Here is a 25,777-nt window from a genome sequence, read left to right on the forward strand (position 1 = left end):
CGGAGTACCCGGAGAGAACCCACGCATACACGGGGAGAACATGCAAAATCCACACAGAAAGGCCACTGACCAAACCCCTCCCCAGCCAAGGATTGAACCATTGACCTTCTTGCTGTGAGGTCACAGTGCTAACCACTGTGTCACCGTGCAGCCTTTTTATATAATACCACTTTGTAAAGAAAACAAATTTATTGGTCTGATTAGCAGAATAAATTATGTGGGTTTTGTCCAGGAAAAACTTCCTAAATCTTCTTTGCTAATGTCAAACAACTTATATTCTGCTACTGACTTGTTTTCTCTCTTTTGGTTCTACAGATGCTATTATTCAACAGGTGCTACGAGTGAATCATAAGGTTAAAAATTATGGAGAAGATGCAGAAAATGTTATGTTGATAGCTGTTCTGACATGGGAACTGCAGCATTTGGTGGAGGTAGTGTGATGGTATGGGGCAACATCTTAAAGGGGGAAAAAAAAAACAAGGCTTCTTATTGCAGGCAAGCTCAGTTCAGTCATCCAGATGTGGTGGCAAACCCAAGTCTGCTGTCTGGGACCGGACTCTAACGGTTTTTGTTTTTTTTTATGAAAGACATCCTCCAAAATTTTGAAATGGCATTCCTGCACTTAAGACTTCAACCCAACTGAAAGTGTAGGTCCGAATAAGCATGGGTGTGCTGTTTGTGCGTGATTGATCGTAACATCCCCATTGGCTGAGATGTGACAAATGTTGCTTGATAAATGTGACGTCACCCCAGTGCAAGATTTGATCAAATCTATAAAATTCTTCTGCTTCAACGATACACTCTAATAACCCAAATATGACTATATTATATTATATTATATTATATTATATTATATTATATTATATTATATTATATTATATTATATTATATAGTCTCCAGGACCGGAGGGCTGTGAAGCTGGTGACTCAACAGGGAGGAGGAGCTGTGAAACTTTACTTGCAGGCGTAAATTGTCGCGCTGTTTCCCTGCAGACACTTTCTTCTTACTTGGCTGCATTTAGAAGTCTCGGCCAGCTGCTTAGCAAATGGTTTTTTTCCCCCTCTGGATTATAAACGAACGTGAGCTGTAAGTTTACTCATTACAATGGAAAGTTGGAAGAATCACGTGCGCGCTCGACTTCTGCAGAGAGACCACAAAGAGAAACATCCATTTGTTGGCGTTTTTACAAGCCGTAAGTTCAATATTATTCATTATAGTTTGTGATAATGTGTCTTAGCTGAAGTATATGTTTTTTGTAAATCTCAGTGTCTCAGCTGGAGGAACGATTTGAATTTCGCCAGCATGTTTTGGAGAATGTTCAATATAAGAGGTTAGAAATATAGAGTTTTACTTAACTTATATATAAGTCCACTGCTTTTGTCTGTTCAGAACCCAAAATGTCATACTTTATTTTAAATTTTCAGTCTGGAAAAAAGTGGAGTTGAAATTGGGAAAAACACCAGACTCATCCAACTCCAGCTGAGAGAGAGTGAACACCTGGCAGACAAGGTGGGCCAAATCAAGACTCATCCTAAATTCAACATTTTAACATGATAAATAGCATCAGTATTTGCATACTTCTGACAATCAGCAGACAAGCATGTGACATTTGTGAGGTTTTGATTAATTTTAACCGCATATAATGACCATTACCATGAGAAATTAGGTTGTGGCAAAGGAAAGAACTTGTATACTATTCATCTTTATTTTGTGTGTGCAGGCTGCAACATTTAAACTGGTAATATCTTCCCATCATTTCATCAGTTGCTATTTTGTTTTGTCTCTGTAGTTGTCTCAAACTGTGTCCGACCTGACCACTGTCCTCTATCTGAAAGAGGCTGAACTACAGTACTGGCAGTCATGGTAATTTTCCAGCTTAACAGTGCAAAGCTAAAAGTCATCAATAGCCCTGTTGATTTTATTTTGAATGAAACCCTTCATTGCCTGATTAGAATGAAGTAAACCAAAGATACTTCATATGGGTAAATATAGTCTTATTATAATAAACAATAAGACTTAATACTAGTGAAATTCACAACAGAAGTGCTGCCATGTTAAAAATCTGAAGCCTAAACCCAAATCAGCTCTGACATGGTGGCATAATGGCTGGATCATGTTAATGAGGAGGCTTAAATCTGCAGCTCCACCTAGTTGTTGTTCTGTATTGATGGCCAAACTTGCAACATTTAATCAAAAATCTAACAGTGTTTAGTAATGGTAGCTCCAGGCAATCCAAAAATCATATTTGTATTGTTTTGTTGCCCCAGTGTGTCAAAGTACCGTCAAGAGGCACTCGCTCTGGCCAAAGGGAGTAACAACCTGAAGGCAACCATCTCCGAGCTTGAGTTTACCATAGAGACACAGTCAAAAGAGTTATCAGCCCTACGTTTGGAGGAGAAAGGACTGAAGGAGTCACTTGCACAAGCTGAAGGAGACAAGGAAAGGCTGCTGCAGCGATGGATCGAGGAGAAGAGTGAGGAGGCAGACAGGCTGAATAAATACAATGACACACAGGAAAGGTAAGAAAGGGAATATTACACACCTTAAGCATGACTTGGACATGTAAGGAAACAAAGTCAGATTAGAGACTCTTAACTCCAAACTCTGGAATTACTGCTTTTTGTCAGGTGGCAACATCTGGCCAAACAGCTGAAGAGACATGTCCAGAAGGAGAAGAGGAAAGGAGGGAGCTCTCATCATGACAAACTCTTAGAAACGTGCAAGAGAAACAACCCCATCAGTCAATCACAGTAAGAAGTTTCTCATGAATATTAATGGAAATCCCAATGGGAATAAATGAAACTGGATCCAGTAGCAGTTGAAAACGCACATGGTGGGTGTTTTATTGGGTGTTTTAAGCAGTATTTATACTTAATTGAACAAACTGAATTGTTTTTGGTAAATATAAAAATACAGTTGAACTTTGACCTTTGCCACAGATTCCATCATGATGCTGCAGTAAAAGTTTTCTGAACATATTTAGACTTCATCTATCCTCAAATCTAATAAATACTCAGTAATTTGATAATTTTGATGAAACTATAACTTCACACATAACTGATCACACTGATGTCCATAAGATTAGTCAACTACTACTTTTCTGAGCAATGTGTCATCCCCTTCAGCAGCTTCAACTGATGGAAACATTGTTTTATTTTAACCACTTGTTCATCTTGTCTTCAGGAATCAATGATACAACATGAATGCAAAGGACATTTGGATCGCAACTGTGCCTCAGCTGCAACAAAAGTTGAGTTAATCAGGTTTCTGCTGTTGTGACCCATCTTCCTCGGTGCATGTGTGGATGGAACTGACAGCATTGACTTTGGTGATTTTTAGTACAAAGGTTAATCTAAGCGTTTTATTTATGCAATTATTAACCCAAAAATAGTATGTTATTTTCTGTTTTTAATTTCAATGTGTTAAAGTATTTAAGTGCTACGGCCTGAGTGGCTGTTGTTCAAGAAACAAGTGATAAGCTGCAGTTAAGACAACATGTCTGAACTTTGCCTTGATTGACGAAAGTTTCTGAAGTAATCTGGAAGTCCCTACAGTTATATCATACTGTCTGATTACTGATCCACTTAAAGAAGTTCTGCTCATGTGGTTTAAATAATTTCAAGTTTTAAAAATGGATAACCTTGTGCTTATGTTTTAACATATTTAAAGAAAGAGAAAAATATTTTAAAAGAAAGCAGCCCCAGATTAGTTTGATGTTTGTATTTAAGATTTTTTTTTAACATGTAAAGAAATAAACTTGTATGCAAATTTTCTTTGTTCTGTAAATTTTTTATTTATTTTTTTTTGTTTTTTTTAAATCTGAAAATTTCATTAATTTAAATTTAAGTTAATTTGGCACAAATTGTAAAAAAAAAAAAAAAAAAAAAAAAAACAACATAATACTGTTAGGTATGAATATCTAAACACTGCATATTAGGCAATAGCACTGAGATGGTGTATAATAATATTTTAGAATTTAGATTATTTTTACTTTGATATCCACAATACCTACAAATTTTTTAATTCCAACATTTATTTAGACATTGTTACTGTCTTCTTAGAAATAAGTTTTAACTTTAAGCACATCAAATCTCACCATAAAATTATTTGCCATTTGGGGATTTCACCACCTGCTGTGTATAAGGATTTTGTGAGTCCTGAAATGTACCTGGAAAAATCATCTTTAATATCTGATCTTTTGTTCCTCTGGTAGTTTTGCATCAAAAACAGACATGATGAGAGGTGAAATTGATTTGCTTGGGAACACGTTAAAACAAAGTACAGCTCAGTGCTGTATCATGCAAATAAATCTTTTTTTGCAAACAAGTTTAAGGAATTTATTTTCCTCAACCAGAAACTTCATTTAGAAACAAGTTCTTAAACATCGTGCAATAAAATCCAGTCACAACAGCAACCATAATTTAAACAATTTAAAAGGTAAAAAAATGATTAATCAAGTGATTAATCAAATAAAATTTTTAAAAATGGGATGGAAAAATAAAAAGTTATCAATAATAAAAAAAGTGTGTGTGTGTGTGTGTGTGTGTATGTATATATATATATATATATATATATATATATATATATATATACTATGTATGAATAAAAGTATGTATAAAAGATGTCAGAACATGCTCAACTATATATGTATATATAGTGTGTGTGTGTGTGTGTATATATATATATATATATATATATATATGTATATACATATAGTAAAAGTAAAATAATTTGAGGCTATTTAAAAATATTATGGCATGAGGAAAATGAGTTTTCAGTCTCTTGTTTCTCAGCCTTGGGCTTCTAAATCTGAGACCTGAGGGAAGCAGTTCAAAGTCCTTATGTACAGGGTCCTTCTGGCTTCCCACAATGCATCTGGCCTTCCTCACTACCTACTGCTCATATACAGCAGGTAGTGAAGACTATTGGAGGCCTGTTGTTTTGCTGGTCACACACAAAAAAAAAATCCACCAAACTAAACAGAGTGGTGAAGGTGGCCAGCCACCACCTACCAGACATTTATTTTGTTTATTTGTTTTAACTTTTTTTTTAAACTTGCCACCTTCTTTGAGGCTGAGCTCCATTGCTCTTCGTGATGCCTAGGGCCCTGCCCGCACTTTATGAAAACATTTTATTTTTATTTTTTTTTTTTTAGCCTTAATATTTTGAACTGTTTTCTTTGTACTTTTTTTAGTCTGAAGTAGGTGTTTATGCTTTGCAGACACTATTTATTGCTTTTTACATGTCAATGGCAAATGTTGAGGTCATTCTGGGACTTCAGCTTGCGCCATTTCCTCAGAACCTGAAGTGCACAGCTCCTAGACAAGACTGTGCAAAGTTTCTCAAAAGTTAAAACAATGAGAAGTTTTTACTTTTATTTAATGATTTGATTTGTAAAATACATTTTTAAAAATAAATCAACCATTTTTTTTTTTTAAAACAGGTTTTTTCCTGTCTTACTGTTAGAATTCCAGATCCACATCACCATGGAGATGTGGTCTCAGATTTCAGGTGGTTTGTTTATGTTTCTATAGTCACTAGTTCACTAGTTGTTCAGCTGGACAGTGAAAGTGTGTGTGTGTGTGTGTTGGTGCAGCCAACCGGTGGATTCACCCTGTGTGAGGATGGTTAAAGGTGGAAAAAGATATTTTTCTAAGAGCAGTGACATCAAATGGGTAAGAAATTCCGCATGGCATCACATGTTGTAACATTCAAATGAAGATCTTATATTTTTTTGCCATCTCCTTTTCAGTTTGCTCATCCACTTTCACCAGAAAGTGAGACGAGATCTCGTGAAACTTGTACAAGCACTGGGTTCATGCTGAGTCAGGTTAAGTCGTCGCTGCCTCAGGCTTTAAGCTTTGAGCGTCATCCTAAATGGAAAGCTCAGCAGGTGTGTGTGTCCTTCACACAACGCTTGCCACAATATCTGTTTTCTTCACATTATAGTCTTTGCCAAGTCAGTGTCAGTGGTTTTAGACCGTTATCCTCTGAGCTTCCTATCGCTGCTTTTACAGAAATCCAGAGAGTATCCCATCTCTCACCATGACAACAAGTATACCTTAACTGATGACATATCAGTCTTTTCTCATGTGAGTATGCAGTGAAAATTTCAATACCTAAAGGCTCAAAGCCATCCTACACAAAGTATAACTGCATGTTTTTCATGTTGTTGTATGTCAGGGTGCAGGGCGGAGGAAGTGTCCTGATGATGTCAGTCAGAACAACTCTCACTTCTGTCTGTGTCACATTGGAACTGAAAGCAACTCTGATGAGATCAGGGGCAACCTCAGTAACTACAAAACTGATTTCACAGTGATGGAGCCTGATAATCAACCAAACAGAACGAGGCGGTACCCCCGCAACCACAAGCTGAAGTCTGCAGAGGCAGCATTGGCACAAGCGGGGGAGCAGTTCATGTGGTTCGGTTGCAACAACTCAAACATTCTGGCAGCCCCTCACCACATTTAGGCATCAGTGCATTGAACACAACTAAGAGGCCTCAGAAAGAGCTCCAATAAAGAGGCAAATTAAACATTCTGGCATAAGCTGTTCTTATTGTGAAGACTCTGGAGTTTGAAATTAAATGGAAATATTTCATGAGATGTACTTACAAGAGGAGGGACCCCCACAAATGTGTGTCTCAAAGTTAGAAAACGATCCATCAAATGTGCCAGGATTGTTTCATTGTGTGTTTACTTGCAGACTTAATTACGATAAATACATTTCACATTTTCAAACATTTATTTCAATTTAATGTAAATTTGATGTATTTTTAAGCATGTGATCAAATTTTAGTGTGTGCAGATAGATAGCTTTTTTTTCTAGCTATCATAAAACACACCTTCAAAAAAGCCTACCGTTGATTTTCCTTGTAGTTTTATTAAACTGGGAGCTCATAGCACAGATTAAAGAAAAATCTTTTTTTATTGTTTATCATTTAACTTTAGTGCAAGTTTAGGTAAAGCTTGGAAAATAACTGCAGCTTCCATTTTTCATCAAGCAACATCAGCTGTTGTTACATGGCTGGAAAATGCTTTATCTTAATCTCTGTTCAAAGAGAACCAAGTTTTAATATATTTATACATAAAAAAAAAAAAGATTTTTTTTTCTATTTTTGAAATTTTGTTTAGACAAAAACTTCAGATTTGGGCCAGCATAAAGATAATTGTGGCCAAGATAAGGTGCATTCCTGGTTTATTAGGTTCACTATTGAACCAGTTCTTGCAGCATTCCATGGCTCACTGTGTTTGTCAACCCGAAACAAACCATCACAGTGCCATTGTTCCATCATGAATGTGGGCTTTGTAACTGGATCGAGTCTCAATTTGGAGTCTGTTCATGAAGCATTTTTAGTCTTCTAGCAGCAGAAATGACAGTGGAAATGGTCTTGATGTAATCGATGCATGTTCTCTTTGTGTGGAAGCTGTTGTGTTATTTTTTCAAATACTGTTCCTATTGTAGTTCATGGCTCCATTTCTATAGCATATAGGAGTACGATTGGCTTATTTCTTTCAAACTTAAGCCAATTATTGGACCATTGAGGTCTTTCCCAGACATTTTACTCATGTCCAGTAACTTACTTCTCTTTCAATAGTGCCACATAATCTTATTGTGTATTCTTTGAGTTTAGTATGTTTAATTTTAATATTTGCACTTACAAATGAAGTTGGGACATTGTGTACTGCTCATGCAGTTTTTCACAAAGTAGTGAGCCTCACCCCATCCTTGATTGTGAATGACTGGGCCTTTTGGGGTTGCTTCTTTCATACCCAATTATGACACTCACCTGTTTACAATTAAACTTTTCCCAAGAAAAGTTCCAAACTGTTCTTTTTTTTTTAATAATTTACATTAAATTTTAACAATAAATATCTTGTGTTTGTAGTGCACTACATTGAATATAGGTTAAAGGATTTGCAAATTACAAATCAGTTTTTTGGTTTTTTTTAAACAATGTCCCATCTTCATCGGAAATGTTATTCAGGTCTTAATCACAATTTTACATTTTACACAAAAATTACATTTTGCAGATTTATTTACAAAAGCATGCAAGTGATAGAGGTTACTAAATTCTACTAAGTTGCTCCATTAGCCCAGTAAAGACTGTGAAGAGTTCACAGTTTTTCCAGCTGGGGGCAGCAAGTTTACACGAGTTTCGCAGAGCCAATGACTCAGTCCACAGCCAAACTGTGAGAGATGCAATGATAACCAAAACCCTTGTGCAATGTACATGCTCAACACCGTGTAGAATAATTTCTCAAAAAGGAATCCTGCTATTACAATTGAGTACATGTCAACATAAAGACATTAAATGAAAGCATGTGAAATAAATCAGGCTTGATATGAGTCATAATTGATGGCTTTATTTCACCTCTGGGGATGAAAGGGAAGGATGTGTTTGTACGATGCCCATACAAGAAGAAGAGGAAGCGTGGGAGAGAGTGACGGAAAAGACTTCTCGGGGAGAAAAAAAAAAAAAAAAAGGAAAGGCACTTAAGTGAAGAGTGTACCCGACCACTCTCTCCAATAGCTGATGTTTTCTCCAGAGTGTGCTTTGACCAGCTGCTTTCTATCTCTAAGTACACACAGGGGAGATCTGCTTTTCTCACAAGCTTTCTGTCAGCTGTTGTAATTATCTCATTCACATACAGTGCCAACCTTGTAGAAGTTTGTTTTACTTCTAAAAGGAGAAGTAAATCTTACAAATTCTGCTTTTTCTAAAAAGAAAAAAAAATCACATCCATGTGGAACAAGTTTCATTTTGTGATTTCAACTTGAAATGACTTACCCACTGCCAAAAAAAAAGACTTTTTGATGCAGGTGGGATCCTAACAATAGCCCATAGTGAGAGGATTATAATCCCCAGCTTTGTTTTAACCCTATGTTTGTTACCTAAATTAATCTAAAGGTGCAGTGGTGCTTACAAAAGAGCCTGAAGACGCATTCTAAACTCGCCATAACCCGAACAAGTAAACTGCACAGTAGCCAACAGCACTGCATAATCAGAACCTCTCCAGTCTTGTCTGAATAGCAACAAGGGTTTCAATACTTCACAAGAGAAAAACTCTTAAGAGAGCATACTGAAGTAGTGTGTCAATGACATCCTGTATGCGACTTGTTCAGCAAGATATGTGTGTGTAATATCATGTAGAGGCAAGACCGCAAGTATATGTAAATACATTTGCTCGGTGGAATATCAAACCTTCTCCCAAGGACAAAAGACACATCTCGGTAAACAAGCATTCAACCAGCAAAGCCTTGCACCTCATGAATATTAAATCAGACACTTTGAATACTACCTCTTTGGTGTTAGGAGGCTCTAGTCGGGATTTTTTACCATTTGCTGTGATTTATTCGCAGGTGCATGTGCGTCTTTGATGTGTTGAGTTGAGAGGTTTTGCACCTGTTAGAGGGGAAAAAAGAGCTTTGAAAACAAGAGGTGGATTTGCCAGACAATCAACATAACAGCAACAGAAAGAAGATTTGTTTTGCTATGGTACATTGTGCATGTGTGTGTGTGTGTGTGTGTGTGTGTGTGTGTGTGTGTGTGTGTGTGTGTATGTGTTTTCTTTTCAAAAAAGGCTGCTTTGCTGTTTTGACAAATTCGTTTGTGTGGAGCAAGATCACTTTTTGTCAAATTAAATCTACCTTTTTTTCCTCTCTTGTTAGCTTTGACATCTGCTCTGACATTATGAGGTTGTGCATTTTGCATTTTGTCCATTACCCATTCATTAAAGATCCGACTTGAAAGAGAGTTGCTATGGAGATGCTATGGTTAAATCACAGATCTCAAAGAATTTTTCTCTGTTTATCCTTTTGCCAAGTAGAACTAATTTCCAGCTTCCTTGATTTTCCTCTGTTCTTATGTATTTTTAAAAAGATGTCAAGGGCTTAGTGAGATTTTTTTTTTATGTGAAACATTTCATTCAAACATTTACTACACTGTTCAAAAATCCATCTTCAAGTTGACCCCCATGGCTGGTTAAAGTATGTCCAAACTGTAGGACTTCTTTGAATCTGCCATCAGTCTTTCTGCTTGCAGTTCTTCCTATTCTCAAGCAGTTTTCGTATTTTTCTGGCAAACCTGTCTATTGGTGTCCCTTGGCAGCCGAGTGGTCCTTAATACAATAATGGTCAGGAGCCCTCCAGAGTCTGAAGGTGGTGATAAAGGTGGCTGGCTATCTCATTTCCACAGAGGACTAGATAACATCCTGAGAACATTCCCATCACTCGAGGAGTTTGTTCAGTGGAGATAAGAGTTCTCCTGCTAAAGCTGAGCTAAGGGGGCTCGGTTCATGTGTATTTGCAAGGCTTTTTACTGCATGTGTGTTTAAATGAAGCAATTTGAAGCACGCTAGGTGCAGTTCTTTCCATGCAGTGTTGTGTCTCAGAACATCAGACATACGCTGGCACCAAATCACAATTTTCCATGCATTTTTCAGACCTCGGTTTACATGGTAATTTGCGTGTAGGTGGTGAGAACAATTACATTAGGCTGGTTGTAAACAAGTGCTTACAAGCAGTGGAGTGTTCAAGTATCCCACCAGAGAGATAAGGTAATAGTTTATACAAGGATAGATTAATTAATAATGCATTATTTACATGGAAGAAATTGCATTTCATTTGTGACCATAGCTATTGCACTATAAGAGTGTGGAAAATATTGTTTTCGTGTTTTTATTCTGGAATTAGATAAGTGATTAATGTGCTTCAAGCAGAATCCTTTCTTTAGTCAAATAATAACCCATTCAGGTAGTCCTGGCAGGTTTGTGTGCTTCTCTTTTTCAAGGTTTCTTTCAGCGATTTCAACACACTTAAATAATTTTCTTGTTAAATTGACCATCATAAAGACTAAGAGTTTTAAGAGGTTTCATGAAAATAGTGGAGACTGATTCCATGCACTGCTAAATGTTAAGAAAGCCTTTTTAAAGAGCACCTTGGGTTCAGAATAAGGAACAATACAATAAGAACTATTCTGTGCTGTTTCCTGCTCAATAAAACAAAACCAAAAAAACATCTCTGTCAGTTGCTTAAATCTGGATTTCCTCATGTGTACAATATTACCAAGTGTTTCATCACTACTTAAGAAGCTGCACCTCTTCGTTCCGTCAACACTGGTCCATCACAACCACAATATTACAGCAATATAATCTCATTAGGAAACATGCTTGAATTTGTTCCAATCGAGAGGCAGACCACACAGCCCACAAAGCCTTTTCACACTGTTTCTAATATTTGAACAAGAGCAAGAACAAGGCCATTAATTTGAGAAATCTGATTAGAAACATGTCAACAAGTGAAATTAATTGCATTTGACAAGCTCCTCTAATTGTAAGAGACAGCTAGAAGAAAAAAAAAAGAGAAAAAAAAACCAACATTTTACTTGAATTCTCTTTCTTGGATGGTATTTAGCAACAGCAAACAGTACATTGCAGATAGTGTTGTTATTTTTAGATATGACTGTATAACTTCCTGCTTTCAGCTTCTTTGCGAACCGTATCTACAGATTATATAGTCAGCCTTGGAAACTGATTGAACATCTCGCATCAACATTCACAGTATTGTTTCCTGCTGTAGGAGTGTGCAAAAACAACCAGTGACGCCACAAGTCTAATAAACTGCTTTCACACTTATTTTCCAGTCAGACATTAGTCTCCTGTCTTGGGCATAAATATGAAATAATAAAGGCATGCCTGTGTCTCTTAAAGTCAGCTCAGACTGTGACAGAAGCTTTAATGTTGTGGAGTATAATTAGATGTAAGTGAGTCTTTGTTTGAAACACTTTAAAAGCAAAAGACATTCTGTCACTGCATACTATATGCATTTAATGGAGGAGGTGCATGCAGCACAAAGGCACGTAGTTAACAATCTATTATTATTATCACATGTAAATTGCACACCATATGCTGCCAATTCCAATACCCCATATGTAGAGCATGCCGCAAGTTGTTAAATCCTCAATTTAACTAATGTGCTTTTTAGCTGAAGAGAATCATAAGTTATCTACTTGTGAAGCTGAAGTTAAATAAGCTGCACTTTGCTTTCTCAAGAAGGGCAAAAGATGTGAAATGTTAATTTAAAAATCACACAGGAGGTCACTGTAGAGGTAGCTGTCTTATCCATGGTGGTTTATACAAGGTTATTTAGGATAGTAAGGCTGTGTGATGAATAGATGAACGTATGTACTGAGTGAGTGTGAATCATCGGTTTATTTTCACGTCAGAGACTGTAAGTCAAGGTCTAAGTATATGCACACAGACACACAACCGGCTGCATGTTAAAGGAAGGCAGTGCAATAAGGTGATTTAAGCACAAGAGACTTATTCAAGGTTGCAGTGAAATATTCATTCAAATGAGGTAAAGAATGGAGCAGCATAAGAACAACCTGCCTTTTAAGATTAACATAACCCTTGGAGGTGTTATTGTATCCCTATAACCAAGTCAAGACTTTAGCAGATGCAGGTGCAGAACAGCTCTCCCTCTCTGTGAGTTACTGTATTAAGTCCCTCAAATTTAGTAGCACAATCATGAGCCTCCCGTTCACTCTCTGGAGTAGAAGAATCGCTTTGCATTTTAAAAAGGTCAAACACTCAGATCTCTGCCAGGAGGAACTGAGGGAAGAAATAATGTCTTTCTGCAGAAATATGCAGTCGCACACTGCTGATCCTCTCAAATACTGTCTATTGAACAGATTAGAAGTGTGTCTTGAAAGACGTCTTCTAACAGCTAGTGTACTAACAAAACTAAATCCCAATGGCAAACATGAAAGAGGTGAACATTTTATTAATCATTATGGTCGTTTTTATGAATACATTTGCTTCATGTGTCTTATTATGGCTTTTGTTTCTAATGGTTTGAAAATATTTTTTCTACAACAACATGCTTTGTTCTCCCACAGTAAACCTAATTTAGGATAAGCTTATAACTGGCTATTACAACCTTTGTTTCTGTTTAATCTGTGATGATACATCGTGTAACCAATAACTTAAAATGACAAAACATTTAAGTTACAGCTACCATGGTCATATATGTCATTATATGTACTATAAAATGATCCATCATTAACAACAGAACTCTGCTTAGAGCTGGAGACCCGATTATTTCTTCAGGTGCTTTGTGTTTTCTTGTGCATTCGGGGAATCTGAATTAAAATTTGAATCATGGATACGACCTCTCAGCCGAGATTCAAACTGTTTCATCTGTCTCTTCCTCTCATCCATCCCCTCTTGTGCCTCTGCGAACATATGCTTCAGTTGGTGTGTCTTCTTGGCTGGTGTCGGTCTTTGGAGTGTTTGGGTTCATGCCCAGTTGTTGCACTGTGCTGAGGACAAAATGACCACAGGAAAGGATGCTGTCAGAGCAGGGCCAAGAGCCCCGAGGCTTGGGACCACACACAAACAGGGCTTATGGTACAGAATCTACTGTATGGTGAAATAAACAGCTAAATGTAAAAAGCATGCAGAAGTAGTTTTTCTTTTAAAAAGTGAGTGTTCCTACTCAACTGTGATGACCAACCTATCCTATATCAGGGGATATAATATCTGTATACTATACTAATATCTGTATTTGCATAAAGTGTATAAACTTTTGGGCATTCAGCATTGCATATCAATGGCTGAATACTTAGGTAATAAGTGACCCTCTTAACTGGGACTGGGACAAATGCTACATTTTATGTGTAAGGTACAAAAGAAGACTCACTTTTCCTTATTAGAAATTCATATTGGGGATTCAACTGTATTTTGATTGACTGAGAGCAATGTACTTGTGTATGCACATAAACAAATCTGCAGCTTGAAGTGTTTGTCATGCTGCAAAACTCTGTTTAAGAAAATACAGTTTGGTGGAAGAGATAAAAAGTGACTAGGAAATCTGAACATGCTTTTTGCCATCTGTGCTATGTTAAATTGCCTTTGATGTGTAAATAAATAAGTCAAAGAGCATTCTGCAGCTGTGTATGAGGAAAATAAGGAATAGAATATAGGCTGAATGTATTAAGCATTAATCACGGGATGATGCAGTTGCTTCAATCTGAACCTGAAGCAGGAACAAGAAGAGTGAGCAGAGTGTAAAAAACATATATATGTATCTGTTAGTGCCTGACCAGCTTTAATTTATTTAAGCTAAAAGTTGTTCCAAAACTTAGATTTGGTGAAGAAGGAAGAAAAATGAAATGTGAAAAGAGAGAATACTGATATTACAAATCGAAACAGGATGGTGAAAGGAAATGAACAGCATAATCATATGCTGGACATGATTATCCTGACGCACCACCTTTGCTGACATTGCAAGCTGTGTTTTTGGACTGAATGGATGCATTTTGCATAAGTTAATGAACAATGAACATTTCTTTTTTTAGAATTGTATGCAGGATCTGCTAATTAACCAGCAAGTGTTTTGCTGAAATCTTATTTTCTGCTAACTCAAACCCACTTTTTTTGACCCATTTAAAAAAGTGTACGCAACTTTTAAATACATTTAACTTGGTTTATGGAGTTATAATCAATGAGCGAGTTATTATATTGTTAGTAAAGACCGGCTATAAACTTCAAACTTGTTCAGGCAATACTACGTAACTGTGTGACCTTACTCCATATTTCTAACTAGTTTTGATAGCACACTGACATTCACTCTGGATGTCCTGGAGCTGTCATCGCCCAACATCAACCCATTGGCTGTTTTGGCAAAGGTTGATTCAGCAAAGATACACAACAGAACATTATCAGAGGAAGCACGGAAAAGAAAGAGAAAATGAGAGCTGGAGACAAGGGTCAACTCTGAACTGACTGTAGAGAGGTCATAGAAGAGACGGGATACAAGATGGATGCCAAAAATACCTTCAACAGGGCGTGCCAACATATGCAAATCTGCATTAATTTAGTAGTGCAGATTAAAAATGTGTTTTCATTCAACTTTCAAGACACAGATGTATAAAACATTTTTGTATGACAAGCATAAACTCAAACATTAGCTGACAGAATACGCCATTTCCTTGCAGGTATGCAGTAAATAAAACCACAAACCGTTGTCAAAACACATAGTGTGGTATATCAGCTTCATCTTTCACTCACTAACACAGCTAAAACCCTACTTGATTATTGATTAATAATTTAGGTCTTAAATGAGCCGTACATTAAAAAATGCCATGCTAATGGATGCTAAACTACTATGCAGTACTTGCTAACTTAATTAGCACAAGTGATAAGCTAGCACAAGTGCGTTTTGTTTGTATATCTCCATAAATACAAACAACAAGGCATTCATTTATGTTTACAGCTTTTATATTTTAGTTTTACTGCTATATAAACCAATTCTGTTCTTTAAATTTGAATAGTTTAAGTCGAAACATATTTAAATGAGGCAACTTCTTTATCTATGTGATTCATGGGAGCTAACGTGTTTGTTAGTACAGCTAGTTGTAAGAACTACACACTGATCAGAGGACAAGATCTTTAGTAGATGTTTAAAATAGACTAATAATAATCTTAATGTTTCCTTTGAGTGCTTAAAACACGACTGCACCGGATGATCAAGATCTGAAATTACAGAGGAAAATAAATCAATAACAGTCAAGCTTAAAATGACTCATCACAATCACAAAATCGCCTTTCTAGAAAATCCCCTCTGTCCCATCTCCATCATCTGCAAGAAGAGTGTCTTATCTGTGGAGTATACGCGCACGAGTGTGTTTGTGTACGTATGTTTGTGTGTGTGTGTGTGTGTGTGTGTGTGTGTGTGTGTGTGTGTGTGTGGGAGAAGTGGGCAAAGGCTCCGCCTCACTCAAAGAGCGAGAGAAAAAAAGGAAAAAGCAAACTGATACACACCTCTCAATTCTGGCAGGGGGAAAAGAATAGGAGTGTTTATGAAGCGTATAAGTAAACAGCAGGATATTCAGACACACCGAGAAGCGAGGCTACTTGTTCTCGTAAAAAGCGACACCAGGCACCGTTTCCCAGCGCCGGAGATTGTCCCGTCGCGTGCAGGATTAAGTTTTTATGTCATCTAAAGGTGGATCATTATCTAAATCCGAGATAACAAGCGAATTAGAAAATGCGTAGCCTGCGATGCTATTTTTGGAGCCCCTAAAGCCGACGTTTGAACTCTCAGTAAACATCCAGTCGAGGTAGGATTCAAGATTTTTTTTTTTTTTGGGCAAAAGGTGGTGTAAAAATCTATCCGTGTGTGCTCCACCGGGGTATAGTTTTGGAAAGCTGCACTCGCATCGCAGTCCATGTGTCTCTGCGCCATCAGCAAGGAGGGACAAGGGAGGGTTGGAGTAGACATTAGCCGACACACCACTCCGTAGTGATGATTTATAAACAAGATTGATAAACTTCCCGGATGGTTTTGGGCAACTATAAAGCAAAGATGAGCATATTTAAGAATATATTTAGACTAATTTGATGTGGTTTCAAAATATAAATAGACTCCCCCTGTAAAATGCATGTAGGAAGAAGAGGAATAACAAGGTGTGTTTGGAGTTTGGTGAAAAGTTTGTGAGCTGTGTTTTGCAGTAGGTGTTTAGATGCCTTTTTTCCCCCCAATCAATTAACATACTAATTAATGAGTGATTAATTAGTGACTCAGCTGGAAATCTGTTAGAGTAGATGACTTGCAACAGGATGATAGTCCTGTTTTACGTTTGACAGGCAGGGAGGGCTGTGTTTCTTAAAAGGCAACTCTTCCCACTCTCACTCCTTCTCCCACTTCTTTCTTTCTTTTTCCTTTTTTTTGCTGCAGTTGGAGGCACTAGTGGAAGAAAGCTTCAAGTGGAAGAGGGGGGGGGGGGGGCTCCATTGTCTGGCCAGTGAAGGGGTGGGGATAGAGGCTGTATGCAGATGTGCTGCTGGCAACGGACATCTGCTCTACCCCCGTGGGCATTGTCACAACAGGCAGGGGAACTTAGTGTGGAGCCTGCCCGCAGAGAAAAAGGCCTTTGTTAATGATGTGCAGACCATGTTCTGCACCCTTCCACATCACAGTGTTTGCATTTCAAATGCAACATTATGAGGATATTTGATAATCAGAAGGAGTCTGCTTTGAATTAGAGATTAGTGTGTGTTCAGCAATGCATACACCCCAATAAAAGTTACTAATAATGCAACAGATATAGATATCAGATACTGACTTGCCCCCCCAGTTCCCAGCCTCCCTTTTCAACACCCTCCCTCAGCTCCACTAGGGCGGAGGGGGGTGGGGGGTGTTGAAGTCCCTTTCCTATCTTTGTGGCATGCATGTGTTCAGATATGCATACTGGCCTCTCATCGCAAAATCATCATAGGCAGCAGTGTGATGTACATGACCAGTCTTATCAGGCCTTTTGATTTATCTCAGAGAAGGAAAATGCCAAGAAAATGCAAAGTCAAGGCTTAAATATTTATGAAATACACTCGGCTTGTGTTTCATGTTCACTGTGTGTGTGTGTGTGTGTGTGTGTGTGTGTGTGTCTGTGTGTCTGCCTGTGTTTGTATTGGAAATCAGGAGTCTCATTTGCTTCAACAGATATTCCCTGGTGACTGCTGGAGTCAGTGTACTGTGATTATGAACATGATTTGTGCTTGTAGGAAGCACCGGCGTACATGGTTGATCTGCTGCACAGCACGCTTGTGATGGGACTTATTTGTGCTTCTCCGCTGTATTATACCATGCTGGATAGCTGAGAGGAAAGCTGGAGAGCAAGTGCACTAAAGGGATGATGGATTTTGAAAGCATCGTTGCTTTCCTTTCTTCTCTGTGTTTGCCTTGTGGTTTTGTGGACAGAGGACACTTTCACAAATCTCAACTTTATAAACAGGAATAAATAGGAGCATAGCAACAGAAGGGAAAAAAAAAAAAAGTCAGATTCACGCTGTAGCTGCCTGTTTTGAAGTCACACAAGAAATTACAATTGGTTAATCATATTCTCTGAACCTAATACTCCATTTAACACAGTCATTTGGACGCTACTGAAATAGCTCTTGTGAACTCTTCTGAGAATTCCTACAATGGCCATGGCTTCTAAAAGTTCCCATAGGTTGGTTTGAGAGGATTTTACTGTCATGTGATTGTGCTGGGCATTGTGCAGAGGAGGTAATGGGTGTGAAATTGCATTGTGCTATCTTCAAGAAGCTGAAAATATAGAACTTGATGTCTTGCAGACATGCTGCAAAATCACAAAGAAAAGGAAGATTATGGATTCATATCACATATCAAATATTGAGTCATTCTTACGGCTTTTTATTTGAATTTTTTGTATAAAAAAAACAAAAAAACAAAAACAAAACCTGTCTATTAATAGTTCCATGTTTCGTAGAAACTTTGAATGTTAACCCTGCCTAATTCCTGTTACACACACACACACACACATATCGTCTCACATCGGGATTCTCGGAGAGCACTAACGCTTTGATGCAGAAAATAAAGCAACTGCACGCTTCAAAGTCAATACAGTGATGAGTTGCATTCATTTCATCTTGGAGCAACTGTTCACAGCTAACCTCCCCCCACAAAAAAAAAAAAAAAAAAAGTCATTGTGCTTTAAGTAGCTTTGCAAAATTTCTGCACCTGTTCCTTGTTGGAAAATGCTCTGTTGTGTCTCGAATGCTCCCAAGTATCTTTGTCTGTGATTGTCAAGGATAGTTTTGAGAGAGTGTATGTGCTGCAGCAGGTGTCTGATTCTTCTCATTGATAACACTTGTTTGCCCAGTGTTCAAAGCAGAGGCAGGGTGCTCCGATTCTCTGTGTGCCGATTTGTGTGGGTGATTTTGCTCTTGTATGCTGCGGCTGATATGATATTTACAGTAGTGAGAAATGAATACTTCCTCAGCTGTGTGCTCCCAAGTGCAGCCAAGTAATTCTTTTTTTTTTTTTTTTTCCTTTTACACACACCTGTGTGGCTGTTTCTTGTTGCAGCTTTGTCCTGCCACTCTGGCACCATGCTAGCTTGTTTATAAGCTCTGCCAACTCTAAATGATGTATTTAACTCACAGTTGAGCTGTAGCAGCCAGAAAACAAACGAATTGTAATCCGCTCTGCTGTATTTGAAAGGTTTTTCTTTAATCGAGACAAACAAAAAAAAACCAAAAAACAAAAAACGCAGAACAGCATCTGCACAGTGTTGCCAAATCTTACATATAAAATCTAAAGTGATTAAATGAGCAAGTTGGATTGCTGCTTGTGTTAGTTTTTCATTGTCGCGCTCCTCCTCTCAGAGATTTGGGATGCTCATGTAGGGAACTGCAGCTGGCAAACTTTACCATATTTATAAGATTTTTAAACCTCATTAAAGTGTGAATACTTCAAATAGTCATTTCAAGCTATTAGTTCTTTTTTTTTTTTTTTTAAACTGAGGGAAAGATGAGTGTGGGCGCGTAAATGAGCATTTCTCGTAATGCTTTACTCATTATGTGATAGCAGGAGAACTCTTGGCAGCTTTGAGGCAACAGCTGTAGATGTTTACTCTTCTATATGTTTATGATCATGGGAGTTTGTTCCCTCCACCTGGTGGGATGCATCCCATTGTGGGTTCCTCTTTCTTAATGACTGTCTATTTTCCTCCATAAAACCTCCCGTAATTGCTCTCCTCTCCATGCTTGAACTCTTGTGGAGATGGATAGAGTGAGCAGAGGGAGGATTAAATCGGCTGAAGGGACACCTTTTTGGAGAGGTAACTGTCTCTCCAGCATGAAGAAGCAAGTGTGTGTGTCGGCATAGAAAAATCAAAATAAAGTGTTGACCTTCTCCCACTTGCTTTGCCTCCCTCGGAGCCACCTGCTATTATCTTTTATGGAAGCCACAGAGACTCAGGAATGAATAGTGACACAATCTTCTAAGTATGTGTAAATGCGAACGTGTGTGACTTTTGCAGGAACTAGCAGAGACAAAGAGCCATCTGCACGCAGCAGGCTGTCCCGAGAAGCGTTTAGAGAAGAAGCTGTCTCCGGGTGTCGTTATGAAACCGGCTACTGCTGCGGCTGCTGCTGCTGATGCTACATGGGCTGTTATGCTGACAGCTAATAATGTCCTCCTGGATAGCTGTGCCTTGCTGGCACCAAAGAGAAGAGGCAGAGACTAATGAAGAGAGGCAGGAATTGTAGAAGAGAAGAAGACAGGAGCAAACAGAGAGGAGGATACCGGCGGGACGGTATCAGATCTCTTTCTTTTCACGCCGCTGAAGTTTTCTGAACATGATTACACACACACATACTCACATGAGTTAAATGCACTGACACATGCATTGAGCTTTATTTCTTCTTTTTTTTTTTGTTGCTCTCATGCTCACTCTCTGTAGTCCCAGGAGGGAGGTGACAGGAGGAGGGGTTCCTTTGTGTCTGTGCAGAGACCCTATTCCAGTCCAGCTGACATAGACTTGTGTCAGGAGGATCCATCCTGCTGATGTTAGGCAAGCTGCAAACTAAAAGAGATTTCTAAAATGCTGAAGTGGGCCCTGGCCAGCGAAGAGATGGCTCTGTTTGTTTGCCATTCTGCTGAGCACCACTTCACAGGAAACTTTTCTGCCAAAATTCGCTGACGGGGAGAAAGGGGAGAAAAAGAGATGCAGTTGGGGATTTGGGAGTCACTCGTGGGTTCACAAAGCTTCGGCTATTGTGGTTCTGTGACATTGACATTTGGACATGGTGGTGGTGGTGGTGGTGGTGGTGATGGGGGGGGGTTAAAGGCTTACTTCTTTTTCTCCCCTCATCTCTCTTTTACCGCACAAACAGTTTTGCCGCTGGTCACAGTTCTCAGAGACAGCCGTCATTGAACCTTCTAGCCACATGAATATGCATGATAAGTCTGCTTTTCTTCTCTGCCCTCTGAGCTGTATTTCTTTTTCCCGTCCAGAGATGTGTCGTGTTGTGTGTGATTGGCCCTGACATTTGAAAAGGTCCTTGAATCTTAAAAAAAAAAGAAGAAGAAAAAAAAGAAAAGTTGTTTATGACAACTGGAGAACTCTCCTTGCAGCTGCGTATAAATGGCATTTTGAAGGCAACGCAGCTCCTGCATATTTAAATGCTAATGGCACTCTGAATGTGTTGGCTAATAGGATGTTTCAATCTGGAGTAGTGCGGTTTGTACACTTACAGTGTGTACGCACACTGTCTGAGTGCTACTTCTAATAGCAGTGGAAGACGCATCAGCTCATTTTGTTAACTGATTATGTGAAGCCAGAAGTTCTTTTTCCTTCTATAGTAACTCACATTTATGTCAGTGTGATGGAGATAAAGTGTAAATGCTTGTTTTACAAGCTTACTGATATGACAAATTACAGATATTACTTCTCCTAATAGATGGTCCCTGGGGTTGTGGCTGGGCAGCCCTGTAGTGAGGCATGCAGCCCTTTGTGTGTGCCATGGCGCTACCTGGACTTTGACCTTCTTATTGAGTTTCTTATTTCTTTTGTTTTCTCCCTACAACATTTGACAGTTGATGATCTTGTTAGCTTAGAGGATGTATTCATTTTTATCCTGTTCAGTTGCGTATTTTACTGGAAATAAAGATGCGATCATTTTGTTCCCGCAATTGTTTTAATAGCTTTTCTGTGACTATGGCGAGCAGCGTAAAAGCATGAACAGGCGTAACATTTGTCAAAACATTTCATGCATCATTTAAATGTTAAACCACTGTGGGGGAGTTGGGGGGGCTGTACCACATAGACTGTATATAAAAAGATGGACGTAGCCTCCGTGACGTCACCCATAGGTTTCTGAAGAGCTGAATTGAAGCTCGGTGGGCAGTTCTTACCATCGCCATCTTGGCAGGGGCATGCATGTCGTCTCACCTGGAAAATACATGTATGGGTGAAAAGGTAGAGCTGGGAGGGGGGATGTGAGCGTCATGGTGGATGATTGACATCGAGCAAACTCCGAGCTAATCCAGAGATAACAGGAGCTAACCAGCTAACGGAAGTAAGTGGGCTAAAGCCAAGTCTGTTGTTAACTGGCTAAAAACTGTGTTTGTTCTGCATTCTTCTTACTTGAAGCGGGAGATCGGGTACCTGTCAATCAAAAGGACACGCCCCTAAATATGCCAAATTTCAAGATTAAATTACTTTTAAACGGGCGAGTTAAAAAAAATAAAAGCACTCCCCCCCACAATGATATGAAGGTAAACCTGATTTTAATCCCAAAATGGATTTTTGAATCAGGCTGTAAACATGTTTATTTCTGCTGTGAAGTTTGCCTTTTAAACATGGGAGTCTATGGGGATTTGCTCTGTTTTGCGGCCAACCCCTAGCGGATGAAGGGGGAGCTGCAGTTTTATGCAGATAAAAACCAGCTCATTCAGGGAGCAGCAGACGTGGAGCACTTGTTGTCTGATTGTGATTCGGCATTTAATACAACTTTGTTCCCTCTTTGTCTGCTTTCATTTGCAGTCTTTGCTTGTATCATTCACTGCTTACATGAAAGTCCTTCAATATTTTACTGCGATACATGCTAGAAAACTTGAACATACCAGAATTGGTCACATTAGAGCTCAAACTCTGATTTCTTGTTGGACATTTAGCCCTTTTGTTTGGGACGCTGGACCCCTTTTGTTTTTGTTTTTTTCTGTAAGCAGTGCTGCTGTTGCGAATTTGCCTCCTGAGGTTTGGCAAAGTCGAACCTGTGTTTGCATATTTCTTGCCCTCCCCTTGACTTAATGAATCCCCCTGATGACGGCTGCTATGAACTGAATTTGCCCAGTTTTAATGTTGGTGTGATTGGGCTCTTAGGCCAATAAGTCGAGCCAACCTTTAGTCTTTTAAAGCTGTAAGCTTATCCCTCCAGATGAAGTGAAAACTGCTCACATACCACACTTTCATGCATCTAACAGCCTCTTTGCTTGCACAAATACTGGCAAGAGTCCAAAAAGGGAAAATCTGGCTGATGTCCATGTAACCATTTAACTCCTAAACCACACTCTTAAGTTAGTGACTGCACTTCTCTTTGACTTAAATGAGCGTTGGATGTCAGAATGGTCGCTATTGCACAGCGTTGTCAGTAATGCACACACGCATAAACACACACTTTTATAACAGAAAATCTACTTGTTGCTGTACTGTGACCTAAACTGGGAGCGCTGTCATCCTGCTTCTCATCACTCATCTGTTGTGAAAAGTCTCGTATCATCGGCTTGTTGCTTACAGATATGTGAGTGTTGACAAGGCCTCTGAGCTGAGTGAGTGAGCTTTATCACCTTAGCTATCTCTATAATAGATATTAGCAGTGTTTGGCTAGCCTGAGGCCAATTCTTTGATTCTGTGCTGCTGAGAAGCTCAGTGGGATAGTTGAGCTTTTCAACTCATCAGCTTGTTTGCACAAAGATGTGTTTGATTTTCACGCGCATGGAGATGTAAGACCTCCTGGTCCTGAACAAAAAGGATTTAGTGTGGGTTCACACATCACAGGGTCTGAGAGAAGGCACAGACTCGCCGTCCCTCCTCCTCAGGCCTCCGAGACTTGTCTGCTTGGGACTTTGTGTGAGTTTGGAAATGTGTGTGCATGGTTGGGGTTTGAAGGAAGCTTCAGTTGAGGCTGTTTTTAAGGTTTCTGTATCTTTTATTATTTGGCTGAGACTTAATGCTGTTGCAGAAAAATATTTGCTGGGTACATGTTTATTTCTGGGGCTGAACGATGGCGTAGTGGTTAGCTGTGGCCTCACAGCAAGAAGGTCACTGGTTCGAGCCTTAGTTGGGGGGGAAGTTCAAACAGTCTTTCTGTATGCAGTTTGCATGTTCTTGCCGTGTATGTTTGGATTCTCTCCAGGTACTCTGGCTTCCTTCCACCATTCAAAGACATGCATATTAGCTTAATTGGCTACTCCAAATTATCCTTAGGAGTGAGTGTGTGTGGTTGTGTGTCTCATTGTGTTGACCCTGTGATGGACAGGCAACCTATCCAGGTTGAAATTCAGCATGATGGATGTGTGTCTTTCAGACTGACAGGTATCTGATGTCCAGCGGCAAGAAGGCAGAGCATAGCACAGTCGTAGATTTCAGTGAGCTAACGGTGCACCTTACCTTTCACCCACCTACCTCCCTTAGCTGGTTAGATCCTGCTAGCTTGGGGTTAGCATGGTTAGCTCTTAGCTACGGGCAGCGCAGCGTTTGATATGTCAATCATCCTCCCTGGGAGTGACAACACGTGTGACATGGCCAGGATGGCGACAATGGGAACTGCCCATTGAGCCTCTCTTCAGCTCTTCAAGAAAGCTATGGATGACGTCACAGAGGCTTCATCCATCCTTTATATATGTAGCATAAACCCTGGAGTAGAATAAAATATGTCTAAAATGGTTCTTGCCCAGTGATTGCTCGGAGAGGCTTCAGCTTCCCACGACCCTAAATTGGATAAGCGGTTCAGATAAATAGATGGAAGTTTATTTCCAACCTAAAAACATCTCTTAAGCTGATCAACATCTTTCCAGTACTGTCCAGTTCGTCAGTACTGGATATTTCCCATTTTGCTACATTTTCCAAACCCCTGTTTTTCTCTGATGTGTCAAGAGAGGGAAAAGTGTTAAATTTCACACCAAACTGAATTGATAATAAATTGAATAGTTGAATGCTTTCAGATTTTTTCATCTTTAAACTGTTCACATTTCAAAATACTTTCAAGAAAGAGGTTTTTATTAATTTCCCAACAGTCCATCTTTTTCTCCCAAACTTGAACCTGGTCTGTGACCTCTTCTGCTTTCTTGGTCGTTTTTTCACTCCTAAAACCCTTCTTACTGTCCTCTGAATGTTTTTCGGCTAAGGCTGCAACAATTTGTCGACAATGAAAATTCTTAGACACATAATTTTGTTGTCGAAGCATCATGTTATAAACGCCTGTAACGGCTTTGCTAATAAAATACTGTGCCAGGCAACTTAACGCCATTTACCAACCACAGCTTTTCAGACAGTATAAGAACTCTAAACACCAAGAAATTGCCACAAAGCACCAGAGGAAGTGCTGGGGGCAGTATTGTCATTTTGTGCAGCGAACAAACTGATGACGTCACAACTTTTTTCCAAAGTTTGGGGATATTTCACGCTAAACAAAGTGTCAAACAGGTGAAATGTGTGGTCTGCCATGCAGAGTAGGCGTACTACAGGAGCACAACAGTCATGCATGAGCATCTGAAACGAAAGCATCCCAGCGTCATGGTTTCCAGCATTCTGAATGGCAAAGTTAGCGTTACCAAGTAGTGATGTGCTGTTGTTACCTCTGCCAAAGAGCTTGTGTGTTTTTTTTTTTTGTGTTCAAGATAACTCAAAAAGTTATGGATAGATTTTCATTAAAATCTTTAGGAGTCGTTGGAAATGTGTAAAGAAAGAAGTGATTTAATTTTGGTGTTGATCCGGATTACCTTTTGGATTCAGTAATTTTTTTTAAACGATTCTAGCACTTGTTTACCTTACAAAACAGACTTTTTCAAGATGTAAATAATCATTTCAATGCAATTCTACAAAAATTAAGACGGTGAAATATTTTATTATTTTGTTTTCCTTTTGAGGCAAATTTTGTACAGCTTGGATATGACACTATAGCTAAGTTTAAATGTTTGAAAAAAAAATTAGTAGTAAGCTGTTAAGCTTAAATTTAATATTCAACTGGTTCAGGACACACTCTTTTAACTTATTAAAGGACATTATGTTGTGACTGACTGGGAATCAGGGTGACATTCATATGATGCAAATGAAGAAAGTGGGGTAAAACATACTGGAGCCTGTAAAAAGAGCTGCGTACACTGGGAGCACAGATGGTGGGCGTGACAGAAATAATCGTGACTAACCAACTAATCAAAAAAATTATTTACAGATTAGTCAACT

General features: G+C 38.8%; 3 protein-coding genes across 4 annotated transcripts in view; all 3 read left to right on the forward strand.

Annotated features, from left to right (window-relative positions):
• The first annotated feature begins 1,071 nt into the window (after positions 1 to 1,071).
• Positions 1,072 to 3,689, forward strand: LOC306762581 (autophagy-related protein 16). The gene is made up of 7 exons (XM_079249115.1): positions 1,072 to 1,192; positions 1,267 to 1,330; positions 1,425 to 1,509; positions 1,790 to 1,863; positions 2,268 to 2,519; positions 2,628 to 2,750; positions 3,184 to 3,689. The coding sequence occupies exons 1-7, from the start codon at positions 1,105 to 1,107 to the stop codon at positions 3,191 to 3,193; spliced, it is 696 nt and encodes a 231-aa protein (XP_079105241.1). The 5' UTR covers positions 1,072 to 1,104; the 3' UTR covers positions 3,194 to 3,689.
• Positions 3,690 to 5,624: 1,935 nt separating this feature from the next.
• tex36 (testis expressed 36) lies at positions 5,625 to 6,471 on the forward strand (the record flags this gene model as incomplete). Its single annotated transcript, XM_079248816.1, has 4 exons — positions 5,625 to 5,675; positions 5,753 to 5,893; positions 6,018 to 6,092; positions 6,184 to 6,471. 4 exons carry the CDS (start codon positions 5,625 to 5,627, stop codon positions 6,469 to 6,471), a joined length of 555 nt encoding a protein of 184 aa, XP_079104942.1.
• A 9,521-nt stretch (positions 6,472 to 15,992) lies between these two features.
• The window catches only part of ctbp2a (C-terminal binding protein 2a), a 69,947-nt gene continuing 60,162 nt past the window's right edge, over positions 15,993 to 25,777 (forward strand). For both annotated transcript variants that reach the window (XM_079249078.1, XM_079249077.1), the window contains exon 1: positions 15,993 to 16,126. In XM_079249078.1, coding sequence (XP_079105204.1) covers positions 16,068 to 16,126 — 59 coding nt within the window. In that variant the 5' untranslated portion in view covers positions 15,993 to 16,067. The remainder of the gene's footprint in view (positions 16,127 to 25,777) is intronic.

Source organism: Telmatherina bonti (assembly GCF_933228915.1).
Source record: "Telmatherina bonti genome assembly, chromosome: 11".
Lineage (NCBI taxonomy): Eukaryota > Metazoa > Chordata > Actinopteri > Atheriniformes > Telmatherinidae > Telmatherina > Telmatherina bonti.

Coding starts and splice junctions, on each gene's coding strand:
- LOC306762581 (XM_079249115.1), top strand. CDS start 1,105: ATGGAAAGTTGGAAGAATCACGTGCGCGCTCGACTTCTGCAGAGAGAC. Junction 1,331..1,424: donor GAGAATGTTCAATATAAGAG/GTTAGAAATATA, acceptor TTAAATTTTCAG/TCTGGAAAAAAGTGGAGTTG. Junction 2,520..2,627: donor TACAATGACACACAGGAAAG/GTAAGAAAGGGA, acceptor GCTTTTTGTCAG/GTGGCAACATCTGGCCAAAC.